Below are 12,716 nucleotides of genomic sequence, written 5' to 3'. Positions count from 1 at the left end.
ATTATAAATATATGTATACTATTATATGAACAGTTTAAATATGATACATCTATGAACAATTCAAATATAACACATTTAAATAGCTTTAAAAAAAAAAAAATCCTATTGGCTTTAGAAGTTTAACTCTTGTAGTTATTCTAATTCATTATTTGGTATTGTTGTAAATAAGAAAAATGAAATAAAGCTTTATAAAAACATATATTTTTAATGAAAAATTCTATAGTGCATGTCGCATACCATAATATATCACTAGAGCGACGTTTCGAAACGTACTACAAGCAAATTTGTTCTTATTATGTAAATATTAAAAAGTATAATGATTTATTTAAAATTAATCATGTATTAAAATTAATTATAACTTTAACTTATATAACTTAAAAATCCTAATTCTAAACAAATTAAATTACTTAAATTAATTATTATTTTCATAAAAAATATAATTTAATAAAATTTTAATAAATGACTAATTTTAAATAAATCCTTGTAATTATAATTCAATTAAAGTTAAAATTTTAATATTTACATAATAAGATTTATTTAAAATTAATCATTTAAATTAAAACAAAAGTAGGTGGGGTAATGTAATTTAGTCATGCCATTTACAACAGAAACATACGATTAGTCTAAAATATAAATGGAAGAAACTATTGGGGTTTCATGCAATTTAACAATTCCAAATAAAACACAAATAAGAGGGGTTGGAACGTAATTTAACCATTAAAAAACAAGGGGGAAAATGACCGGAGAGTTAAGTGTGACGGACTTACACGTGGCGGCGGTTGCGGACAAACGAAAACCGATAATAGTGGTTGGTCTGGCTAGGATGGACGATGGTCATGGATGATTCTTTGAAGGTCACCGTGCGTAACAAAAGAAGAAAAAACAAACAGATAGCGACCAACGCAAAAGGCAGAGCTCTCCTTCGAGAAGGTCGATTGTTGGGCGATGACAAACTGATCGACGACAAACGAAAATGCCGATGTTGTAGTAGTTGGTTTTCTGGCGAGTTAAGATGATCGCCGACAGTAACTAATGTTCATGGTCGGTTCTAACTTATATAACTTAACAATCCTAATTCTAAACAAATTAAGTTACTTAAATTAATTATTATTTTTAATAAAAAAATATAATTTAATTATAATTCTATTAAAATTATAATTAAGTTTTAATAAATAATCAATTTTAAATAGATCTTTATACTTTTTAATATTTACATAATAAAAACAAATTTTAGTAATACGTTACGATATGCGACGTTTACTTTAAACTTATCCATACTTTTAATTAACTTTTACTTCTTACTACTCTTGTTATTTTAATTTAGAATGATTTATTTTATCAAAAAAGTTTAGAATGATTTGTTTTTAAATACCATTACGACAAATGGCCTCTTTATTACAAAAACAAATTCAAATTTTATCTTGCTTTCACTGTCTCATTTTTTACATCCTTCATTTTTTCCACTTAAGCATGCACAATTTTTAATGCCTAAATTGATAAGTTCAAGGTAAGGATTTTATTGATATCATATTAATATTTTATTGACTCGATTAAAGTATGGGTAAATTATGGGGTCGATTTTAGGGGTGGGCATAGGTTGATTTTCGTTGACCTGAAAATATAAATTTTTTACTCGAATCCTAACTTAATCTGACATTTGATAATTATTCATTTGAATTGAATTTGATTCAAAATTTAAGCTTAAAATGTATCTCTGACCGACTTGATCTAACTTGAAATGAATTCCCTATTTTTATTCAAAAGATAAAGGGATAATGAAAAAAATATAAATAAGAGTTTTATAGTAATCATCTATTTTTTATTTGATAAAATAAGGAGGTAATTGAAAATATATATAAATGGGACTTTGTAGTAATTATATATATATATAGAAGAATCATTTTTTAATTAATCATTGGTATCCGATCTGTTAATCGACTATTCCAGATCGGGTACTACAGAGGTAAGGGCGATCCTCCCAATCCAATTTTTTTCATTCACAAACGCCAGACTTTGAACCTTTGACCTTGCTTAAGGAGTCTAGTGCCTCATCCTACTATAACAACTAGTTATTGGTAAAATAATCATTTTATTATCCTGTATCAGATTGAGTTAGATATTTTTCACTTTAAATATGATTTTAACCCAATTTAACTTTATCCTTCATAAAATTTGAACATGTTTTTTTCCTTAAAAAAACAACCCTATAAAGACGGGTCGAGTTAGAATCTATCAAGTTCGAATTCCATGTTTATCCCTAATTGATTTTATTTTGATCCTTGAATAATTTTTTATTAATTAGGTCACTAAACTTTTAATTTAATTTCAATCAAACCACTAAATGTTAATTGTTAACAGAATTGTTAACCTAGCAGTTAAACAAATTTATATAATAACAAATTTTGTACTCATTACTTACATATGTTATAAACATAATCCTAATTAGGATAATAACACATTTAGTCACAATTATTTACATATTATATTAATTTGATCCTAATTAGGACCATAACACATTTACTCCTCATTACTTACATATTTTATCAAATTGATCATAATTTCAATTAGAATTAATTTAATAAATTTAATCATTCAATAAGATAACGACACATATCACCCACCTTATTTGTGAAAATTAAGGGAAATAACAATAGAATCATAGGATTTTGAATTTGAGACTTGGATGCAGATGCAACACTAAACCGCTACACCAAACTAAGAATTCATTTCATTGGTTAACAAAAATTATCTTCATATTAAACTATGTTTGACGCAAGAATTTTTTTATATTTTAAAACTAAATTTAATATTTTTACACTTTATTTTTAACATATATATATAACAATTGAATTAGGGTTTTAACCCAATTAATAATTTTAATTTGTATATAAATACTACGTATATAATTGAAGTGTATTTTATTAAAATAAAAAAAATATTTTATTTTATTAAACAATAATATATGTATTGTTTATGAAATTAAATAACATTTAATATATTAATAAAATATTAAAAATATTAATAAAATAAAACTTGGGTAAGATATAAAGGGAGAGAAAGGAAGCAAAGTTCGTATTGTAGCCGATGAGTCTAAAGCCCTATAAAACGTCGTTTCCTTGCCTTTTCCCCCTAGAATATCCCAACCCTTTTCTTCGACTTTTTCCGATAAACAACGCTTAGCTTCATCGACTTCATTTGCCTCGTAGCGGTGGATTTGAATTCCAATCTTCTCAAAGAAATATAACGAAAGAAACCAAGAGAACTTATTCATCAACAACCATCACGTATAATCCCAATTAAAATGGTGACATCAAAATATATATAATAAATAAGTCAATTTATCCAGGGTCGTTGAGTGGACGACTCGTTGAACCAGTAAGATCAAGCTAAGCGTAGGTACATTATCAGAGGCAAAGTGAAAAATGGGTCTGCTTACAAACAGAGTGGAGAGGAATGAAATCAAAGCGGGAGACCACATTTACACTTACAGAGCTGCTTTCACTTACTCTCACCATGGTATTTTCCCCCTCCCTCTTTGACTCGATGTTGAACATAAAATATTGGATTTTCGTCTTCCCTGTAGAAAAAAAAGAGAGTTGAAACCTTTGTGCATTGTGATTTGTGTATTCGTTTTGGTGCCTGGCTTTCATTTTTCTTTTTGAAATTTCGTAGTGCTGTTTGCTTGCTTCAATTTATTTTCTTTTTGTCTTAAATTTTTCTTATGTTTGAAAATTTTCCGTGACACCATCTTGCAGTTCTGATTTTTTTGGTTAATTTTTAACCAACGTGATTCCGGATCTTTGTAACATGCATTTAAAAGTTACTCCTTTCTTGAATAGGTGAATTTTGCTTCAAAAGCGCTGGAATTGAATATAAATTAAGATACATTTCGTCGTCATTATGCTGTTCTTTGAATGTCTATGAATTTACATTTTCTGATTTGTCTGTTAGATGTTGTTTAAGTTGATTTTTTCCCTTCGTTTCCTACAAGTACTGATTCTGAGGGGTGATATTTTGAGGTGAATAGAGCAAATAAAAAACTTTAAACCCTTTTTTAAATCTGTGGAATGGAGTTTCTTTAGCAGTGGAAGATAGAAAATGGCGGTCTCTTTCTTAAGCTGACGGCATTTTAGCTTTGCCCTTTGATCTCTTTTTGAACTTTTCTTTTGAATTCAGATTTATCCATGTCAAACAGCTATGTAAAGTGTTATCTAGAAAGTAATTCTTACAAAGGTCAAGCAGTTACTTGGTAGTGGCATTGAGGTGATTGAAGTTATGACGACCATATGTCTTTGCCACTAGCCTACCGCCATGATCCTAAATGTCGCGGCTATTTGAACATTTTTAGATGTATTTCTCTCTTTCTATTTTTCTTGTTCAGAAGTGGCCTTGAAGTTTCAATCCCCAATCATGCTTCTCTTAAGCCACAGTTTTAAGTCCATTCTATTGGTTCTATAGGTTACCTGCTAAAACTTGAAGCTTAGCTGATATTTTTGGACTCCATAATATTCATTTATTGGTGGTTTAAGACTGATCTCATGGCAGCATCAACTGAGTTATATCATCTTTCTCAAGGTTTCTTCACTCTGTAGGATTACCGTCTTAATTGATTGTTGGGATTCCTAAGCATATATCTGGTTCTTGCTTCTTTTTCCTTGAAAGGTTAATATGAACTATTTTAAGGTCAAAATCCTCAGTTGCCCCATGCTTGCATAAAAGGCTTTCTTTATCAAGCATATGGGAAATTTGTGATTCTACCTTAAAACCTTAAGGCTTCATTCTGAGTAGTGATGATGATGGTGAAAACTGTACTTAGACGATAGACGGGTTTTGAGATGTTTAATGCACATGGTTGGATCATGCTCAACATTGTGTTGTTGAATGTCAAATCATGTAGGTATATTTGTTGGTGGAAGCAAGGTGATTCATTTTAGACCTGAACGTAACTTTGAAACCAGCATCAAGACATCTTCTGATATATATGATCCCATATTCTCTCAATCAACTTGTTTGATTTTTCCTGATTGTGGTTTCCGACAGCCAAATAGGGGGTAGTACTCTCATGTCTGGATTGTTTCCTTCAAAATGGATCCCTCTACTGCTTCGAATATGGGGTAACCACATTTGTTTTCCTTGCCAAAGTGCGTGGAGGAACATGCACCACAGCAGCCGCTAATCCTCCCGGAACAGTTCTCCACCGTGCAATGTATCTTCTCCAAAACGGGTTTGGAAATTATGACATGTTCCAGAATAACTGTGAGGACTTTGCTCTGTATTGCAAAACTGGTCTTCTGATTCTGGACAATCCGGGAATTGGAAGAAGCGGTCAGGCCTCTTCCATGATAGGTGCCCCCTTGGCTGCCGTTATTTCTTCCTCTCTGAAGGTTTTGATGCCCAGTTCTATAGGCATGGCAACAGTCACAGCTGGGATGTACTGTATAAGCCGATATGCAACAGATTTAGGCGTTCGAACTGACGTGATCAAGGTGCCAGTTGAGGACATGGCTGTGAACCTAGGTTGGGCAGGGTATCACAATGAAGCGGCTGAAGAAAATGAGACTTCTAACCGACAACTACCAACATCGTGACATGATCTGATTTCTTTGTACCTGAGAAATTGATACATAATTCATTCGCCAGCAGAATAAAGAATTTCGCTTAGACTCTATAACTCATTTGCTAGTTTCTTGCCGTCTAAGCTATTGACAGTGGTTGCTTGTTATCATGCATAACAAATTCATAGTCCTTGTTTATTTGTTCTCTTTTGGAACCTAAGCTGGTTTGTCAAAGTATTTAGTTCAATTGGTTTATATATTACTTACGCGTACTTTTTTAACCACTAGACTCAACACTGTGGTCCGGATGTAACCATTATATATATTTGGATAAACTACACAGCTGGTCCCTTATGTTTTGAGTTTGTTTGATTTTGGTCCCCGATTTGAAAAAGATTGGTTTTGATCCCTTATGTTACAGATTTAGTCTATTTTGGTCTTCAGCCGCAAACTCCCGACAACATATTAACGGAAGTCTGACTTAACAATTAAAAAGTAAAAAACAAATCACGTGTTTTAAGATATATATTATTTATAAGTGTAAACCTGGAGTATAAACAAGAAAACCGTTGTAGAAATCGAGGGTACTTTCAACTGAACTCATTGAAATTGTTCATTAAAAAAAATCTTAGGGAAAAAAACGCTAATGATGCTAAAATATTTCCTAAGTTATCTGAAAAACAAAAACTAAAAGATGCAACAAGCAAAATTAACAGGAACCGTATACCACATGTTAAAATACAATGGAGAGAGTTATCAATTTTTAAAAAGCCTCTTAGCATCTCATTGGAGAAGAGAGATCAAGTTAAAAGTGCTTCAACGTTCAAAGTAGTGTTACAAATATAACAACATGAGACCATAAAAATAAAAAGAAAAAATATTTTATTAAATAATCGGAAAGAACAATATAAAAACAAATTTTTGATGGATTAAACGAACATAAATGAGTTGAGGTATGTAACTAACACATTTTTCTTAATATATATTTTCGATCACTGCTTGGTGCTTGAGATCGTCGATCGTCTGTCTTTCAGGATACAATAACTAGATGATCAGCTTACAATAGTACAACTATAATGATCACGAACTATACCATTGTTTGAGCCTATCACCAAAATCTACAGGAGAAAAAAAAGTTTTTTGAATTGTGTTTAGCCTAGCAGGTTTGTACGGTATTTATAGTAGTTTCGCATTTAAGAATAATTGAAAATAATATATTCTAAAATTAAGTTCATTCACATCGCGCAAGTGCGCTCCTCAACCCCAATGGGTTCAACAAGCTCAAATTTTCACCTCTCTATGCCTACACACAAGATACAATCCTAATTTAAGTCATTCAATGACTAATAAGTGAGTTGGTGTATATAAACACTTCTCATGCTTGTTAACCTATCAATGTAGGATATGGATTTTCCATTTCCTTACACAATTCACAAGTACTCTACTTTGAGCATCAATTTCTCATTCATTACTCAACCTTTTTGAGCATATGAGATACCGTTTTAAAGGCCTCATGAAGTAGAATATGAATAAGTAAATTTATCATTCAAATCTCCACCTTTAACCAGTTCACATATGGCTCAAACTTTTCAACTTATCACAACTTTTCCAACAATCCCCCACATAATGAAACTGATGATTTTATCAAAATATTTTGACTCGATGTTGTGATAGACTCTACGATCGATAGTTGCATAGGATAATATGTGTTCTCCTTTGAACCTTCCCTTGTGACATTATATTTACTTTACTAGCTAACCAGTAGATGTGATGTCCTTGAATTGTTTTAACATTTGTGTAAATGATGATATACATCAAACAACTACCTTTCTAACAAGAATATTAGTTCTCATGTGTATGTTCATATAGTCGTGAAAATCACATGATTAAGTAAGAATTTGAAAGAACTATGTCTAATAGTCTTCTTGAAGCGGTTTCACTTCATTCTCGCATAGGTGACTTATGTTGCTCAGCTCATCAAAGCACACAATGATTATCAAAAGCTTTGTTTATTCTATACCACTCTTATCACTGTTTATCATAGGGAAAAATTGGGATTAGAAACTCCCACAATGATCGCATACAATTTCTACAATTAGGTTGTCCTTTTGAACCTATATCTTGGGATCTCCAATTAACAAGGTAGTAATTTTCTTCACATAGCACCTTTAATTTGCATGGGCTTTAGTCACATTTCTTTAGATGTTTTCTCAATTTGAACTCGATTTAACCTTATGGTTAACGGATCCGCAATGTTATCATTTGATATTATAAAACCAATAGATATAACTCCGTTTGAGATCAGATGGCTAATGACATTATGTAGATGACACATATGTCTCGATTTATCATTATACATGAATTTTATGCTTTAGAAATTGTTGTTTGGTGGGCACATGTTTCAGCCATTCAGATTAGTCTCAAGAAAATATCAAAGTCATTCAACATCTTCTCTAGATATATTTATAGCTACAAAGTTAGTTTCAATTATGAATCATGTTATAATCGTTTGTCTTGAAGATTTTGAAGACACAACTTCTCCCAAAGTGAATACATATTCATTTGTACCTTTGGTATCTTGAATATTAGATATCCCTTCTAAGATAGTAGGATCTCTGGAACAATGCAATCCATAATCTCGAGTATATATGAGATATCACATTACCTTTTTTTATTACTTTTCAGTAGTTTTCTCATAGATTACTTGTGAATTTGCTTAAACCGTTAATAGAGAAAGTGATTCCTGATTTAGTGTAGCTCATGAGATATATTACACTAATCTTTGTATATTTTAAAAATATAAATCGATGTATATTTAGATAAATTACACAATGGTCCTTCAGTTATGAAATATTATTTTATCAAGTTACTTAATTATTAAAAGTTATAAAATGATTCTCCAATTATATTGTATTGTTTTGTTGAGTTATTCGACTATTAAAAGTTATAAATTGGTCACTCAACTATTCATATGTTCCAAACTCATCATTTTCCGTTAAAAAATTGGTGGTCTACTGAGTTGGACGTTAACTTGTTGATTAGGATATGATGAAATTTGATCCCCATAATTATTTAAGTTGTATTTTGTAGATCAACTCTCGATATATATTATGTTGTCGAACCAGTGCTTGAAAGTAACGGTGGTGTCAATAGACATCATTAAAATAAGATTCTATCATATCCCGGCTAGGAGGTTAACATCCAATTAAGACAATCGTTATTTTTTTAATTAAAAAATATGAGTTTGAAATATATGAATAGTCAGGTTATCATTTCACAATTTTTAATAGTCAATGAACTATTTTATAACTTTTAATAGTCGAAGAATATAAACATGACCTTTTGTATACTTATGCCAAAATTTTATTACTTTGTCTAATTAAAAGTAAATTCTTAGAATTCCATTTTTTATTTAAAACAAAAACAAAAACCATTTTTTATTTAAAAAAACATAATTTGAATACGTCAAATTCCATTCGATTTCATTGATATTCCTCTGTTACAGTGCCCCTTTTCTCGCCCTGTTCTTAGGTTCCATTTTTCACCAAGTTTCCATCGTCTTTTTCCTAACCGTGCAATTGAATGTCACCTCTTATCTGTTCCTTTTGTTTTCCCATTCCTTTCTCTAGAATTTAACTTTCTCGGGAAAGTTAGGGTTTTCAACAAAGACGGATAAAGAGAAGGAGCAATCATGAGCTTTCAAGATCTGGAAGCTGGACGATCATATGCGTCGAGGCAAAACCTGATCAATGGAAATCAAGACGCCTCGCAAGCTGTGGCTTCTGGCATTTTTCAAATCAACACCGCCGTCTCCACCTTCCAGCGACTCGTCAATACCCTTGGCACTCCAAAGGACACGCCTGAGCTCCGAGAAAAGCTGTTAGTCTTGCTCAATTCAATTCCTTCGCTTTCAAATTTAACTGATCACGTGATTTCTGTTTAATCGTCTTTTAATTGTGAATTAAAATACTTATTTGTGGTCTGGTTTTATTTAATTGCGTTGATTTTAGCTTCGATTTTTTTTAAGAAAGTTTGGAAGGCCAATTAGGGATGATAAATTCTTTCCTTGGTCAAGTTCAATTTGACTTTCCTTTGGAGAAAGCTCGGAGAATTCTCATTTTTGTTTGGGTGGACCTGATGGTTCTCGAAATAGCTTGTAGATTTCTTGATATTAATGTTGGATTTTCTTGATTATTTTAAAAGTGTGCATCCTTGTATTGTATGGTAAACATTTGCTTTCTGTTGATATTGTTGGGTGATTTTTAAGTATGCTAATTATATCATGCGTGGGCATTATAGCTGATATGTCTCACTTGGCAGGCATAAAACAAGACTACATATTGGGCAATTAGTGAAGGACACTTCATCTAAACTGAAACAAGCTAGTGAAACAGATCATAATGCTGAAGTTAGTGTAAGTTTGGTTTCTGGTTGATTATGTCAAGCAAAGCAGCTTTGATGTTGTTGTTTTCTTTAAACTCGTAAAATTTTGATGTCCTTTCCTGTTATTGTAGGCAAGCAAGAAGATAACAGATGCCAAACTCGCAAAGGATTTTCAAGCTGTTTTGAAAGAGTTTCAAAAGTCTCAGCGGCTTGCAGCTGAAAGAGAGACATCTTATTCTCCTTTTGTTTCCCAGGCAGCTCTTCCTTCAAGGTATGTATAATAGGAGCGCTTACATTTATATCTAGCAGAGTGAATTCAATGTGCTTGTGGTAATGACACATGAAAATTTGAGTTATTAGCAATGGTAATGACACTGAATTTTCTGCATTTTACATGTTGCAAATTCAAATTATTTTGTCTTATCCTTCAATTTGCTTTAGGCTTTGGCATGTTATTCTTAATCTTATTCTAGAGGATTCTTCCTGTTGTATGCAGCTATACGGCGGGTGAGTTGGATATAGGTTCAGATACCGAACAGCGAGCCCTTGTGGAATCAAGAAGGTAAGTGTTCTTTAGAATTTTTGGTAAGCCATTCCCCTCACACGGTACAGGTAGTTTGGATCACTTCTGTAAATAGATTCTGGATTTGTATGAACCCTCTCTGCCAATTCTTTTTCCCGGTATCTGTGTCTCTATATGCACATTTGGTTGTTTGTATATCAATAGGCATATGTTAGATTGGAGCATCATAGCCAATCAAAAGATCCCAAGTCGTATAATGTATTACTCGATTGTGCATTCTAAATACTTATGGAATGGTGATGATCTCTTATTCATTCCCCCAACCGGTGCTTATCTTTGTCTATTTTTCGTGCTGAGAATTTAAAGAAAGTTTATGGTGATCCAAGGATGCTATTTGTTTAGACCGTTTACCTGCTGTATTATCTTATTATTTATTTTTATGAATTTGATTGTCCAACTGCAGCCTTTAGCTTTTGAGTTTTTTCCCTTGCAGACAAGAGGTCTTGTTGTTGGATAATGAGATTGCATTTAACGAGGCTATCATTGACGAAAGAGAACAAGGACTTCAAGAAATTCAGCAGCAAATTGGTGAGGTGAACGAGATCTTCAAAGATCTTGCTGTGCTAGTTCATGAGCAAGGAACTATGATTGGTAAAAGATTTGTTCTTTTGTATTGAATTCACCATGGTTATTGTTGATTGTCTGGATCATGAGTACCGACTGTCAATATGTATTGCAGATGACATTGGAACCCATATCGAAAATTCTCAGGCTGCCACTTCGCAGGCAAATTCCCATCTTGTGAAAGCTGCAAAGAGTCAGAGATCAAATTCTTCTCTGGTAATATACAATGCTCTCTCATTCTTTTGTTTTGTGAAACTAAAATTGTGCATTGGATCCGTTAAGACAGACATAGCCACATCCCCCTTTTATTTGTGATAGTGAGACTTAGTGTGAGGTTTTCTAACATGTTCTGTGCCCATACGAAACCATGTTACATAGATGATTTCGCCATACCCAAGGAATTAATTTGTTGACTTGCAGGCCTGCTTGCTCCTGGTGATATTCGGAATTGTGCTTCTGATTGTGATCATCGTACTGGCAGCCTAGAAAGTCGTCCAATATGATGATGGGACAATATAAAGATGGTGGGTCCCTGCAGCCTGCAAGAATGTGGTGTTTTGAGTAAAGTAATTGATATGTGGTTTGTTGGGTGGCAGGACATGATGGGGGAATAGTATCAAGTATATATAGCATGTGATTATGGGCAAAATCCTTTTGGTTGGAGTGCGTATTTTGTTTCTTTATGTTTGGTTATTGTTGAGGATGCTTTTGCGTTGTAATAAGAATTCTTTGTTTTTCTTTACTAAATGCGTCATAGTAAACTCCTCCGGTTTTTGGGATTCCATCCCATTTCTAACACTATTTATTAAACAATATTTAATAAGTGGGTTTTGCATGCATTACCCGCTGGATGGAGACGTGGTCATCATGTTGTATTTTTTGAATTTCAGCCTCTATTATCATCTCTAGTTCCAACATCTGCTGTCTTTTTATATGTGTGACTGAATTGAATCCGCAAGTAATCATATTGCCTAGGTGGCGGTCTACCTGAGAGGAAAAATTATTAGATGGAATGGTTTATCATGTCTTTCGTAGGTTTAGCTAATAAAATTCATCTCATTTTTTTTCAAGGTGAATTTTCATTACTTTACTACATGTAAATAATGAGTGTATAATTATTTAAAAGTTATTTTGAGATAGATTGATTTAGACCATGGATAATGTGGTGATCTGGGTTCATATAATAATTTTTTATATGAGAGATTCTGAATTTTGTTGGACTATCACTTATTTATTGGGCTCCAGTAAAGCAAATACTGCCTCACCTAATTCCAACCCACAAAACACTCTAGCCTGCTTTGGACATTAACATATACAGCTTCCTCGAATAAACCCATAGATAACGATTAAAAAAGGTAAAAAGTTGAAACATGACATGGTTTATAATGGAATTTATGCTTTTGGCATAATATCATTGTATTGGAGGTTGGATTTGTCTGGCCTTTTTAAAGGAGGAATGAGGTGAAAAGGAAGGATAAGAGATATACGAAATCAATAGAGTTGGAAGAAGTGATGGAAAGGGTCAAGGAATCTGGGGAGAGATTGGGTACAGAGTAATGCTGACGGTGGAGGTGGGAAAAGGGTATTTTTGATATATTATTTTTTAAATTAATTTTCATTTATTCAGATAA

The 12,716-nt window shown here is 32.5% G+C and overlaps 1 protein-coding gene and 1 pseudogene across 1 annotated transcript; both read left to right on the top strand.

Moving 5' to 3' along the window:
* Positions 1-3,213: 3,213 nt before the first annotated feature.
* On the top strand, positions 3,214-5,682 carry LOC120161005 (annotated as a pseudogene).
* Positions 5,683-9,060: 3,378 nt separating this feature from the next.
* LOC120161159 (syntaxin-22-like) lies at positions 9,061-11,827 on the top strand. The gene is made up of 7 exons (XM_039171419.1): positions 9,061-9,434; positions 9,876-9,969; positions 10,070-10,209; positions 10,435-10,500; positions 10,955-11,112; positions 11,201-11,301; positions 11,506-11,827. Exons 1-7 carry the CDS (start codon positions 9,247-9,249, stop codon positions 11,569-11,571), a joined length of 813 nt encoding a protein of 270 aa, XP_039027350.1. The 5' UTR covers positions 9,061-9,246; the 3' UTR covers positions 11,572-11,827.
* Positions 11,828-12,716: the final 889 nt, after the last annotated feature.

The sequence above is a fragment of the Hibiscus syriacus genome, unplaced genomic scaffold (assembly GCF_006381635.1).
Source record: "Hibiscus syriacus cultivar Baekdansim isolate YM2019G1 unplaced genomic scaffold, ASM638163v2 tig00111398_pilon, whole genome shotgun sequence".
NCBI lineage: Eukaryota > Viridiplantae > Streptophyta > Magnoliopsida > Malvales > Malvaceae > Hibiscus > Hibiscus syriacus.
Note: the sequence above shows the minus strand (reverse complement) of the source record. Positions and strands in the feature narration are given on the sequence as shown.

Excerpts from the sequence above, each read along its gene's own strand:
- LOC120161159 (XM_039171419.1), top strand. The coding sequence starts at position 9,247 with ATGAGCTTTCAAGATCTGGAAGCTGGACGATCATATGCGTCGAGGCAA. Across the intron at positions 9,970-10,069 it reads ATCATAATGCTGAAGTTAGT|GCAAGCAAGAAGATAACAGA; the intron begins GTAAGTTTGGTT and ends CTGTTATTGTAG. Across the intron at positions 10,501-10,954 it reads GCCCTTGTGGAATCAAGAAG|ACAAGAGGTCTTGTTGTTGG; the intron begins GTAAGTGTTCTT and ends TTTCCCTTGCAG.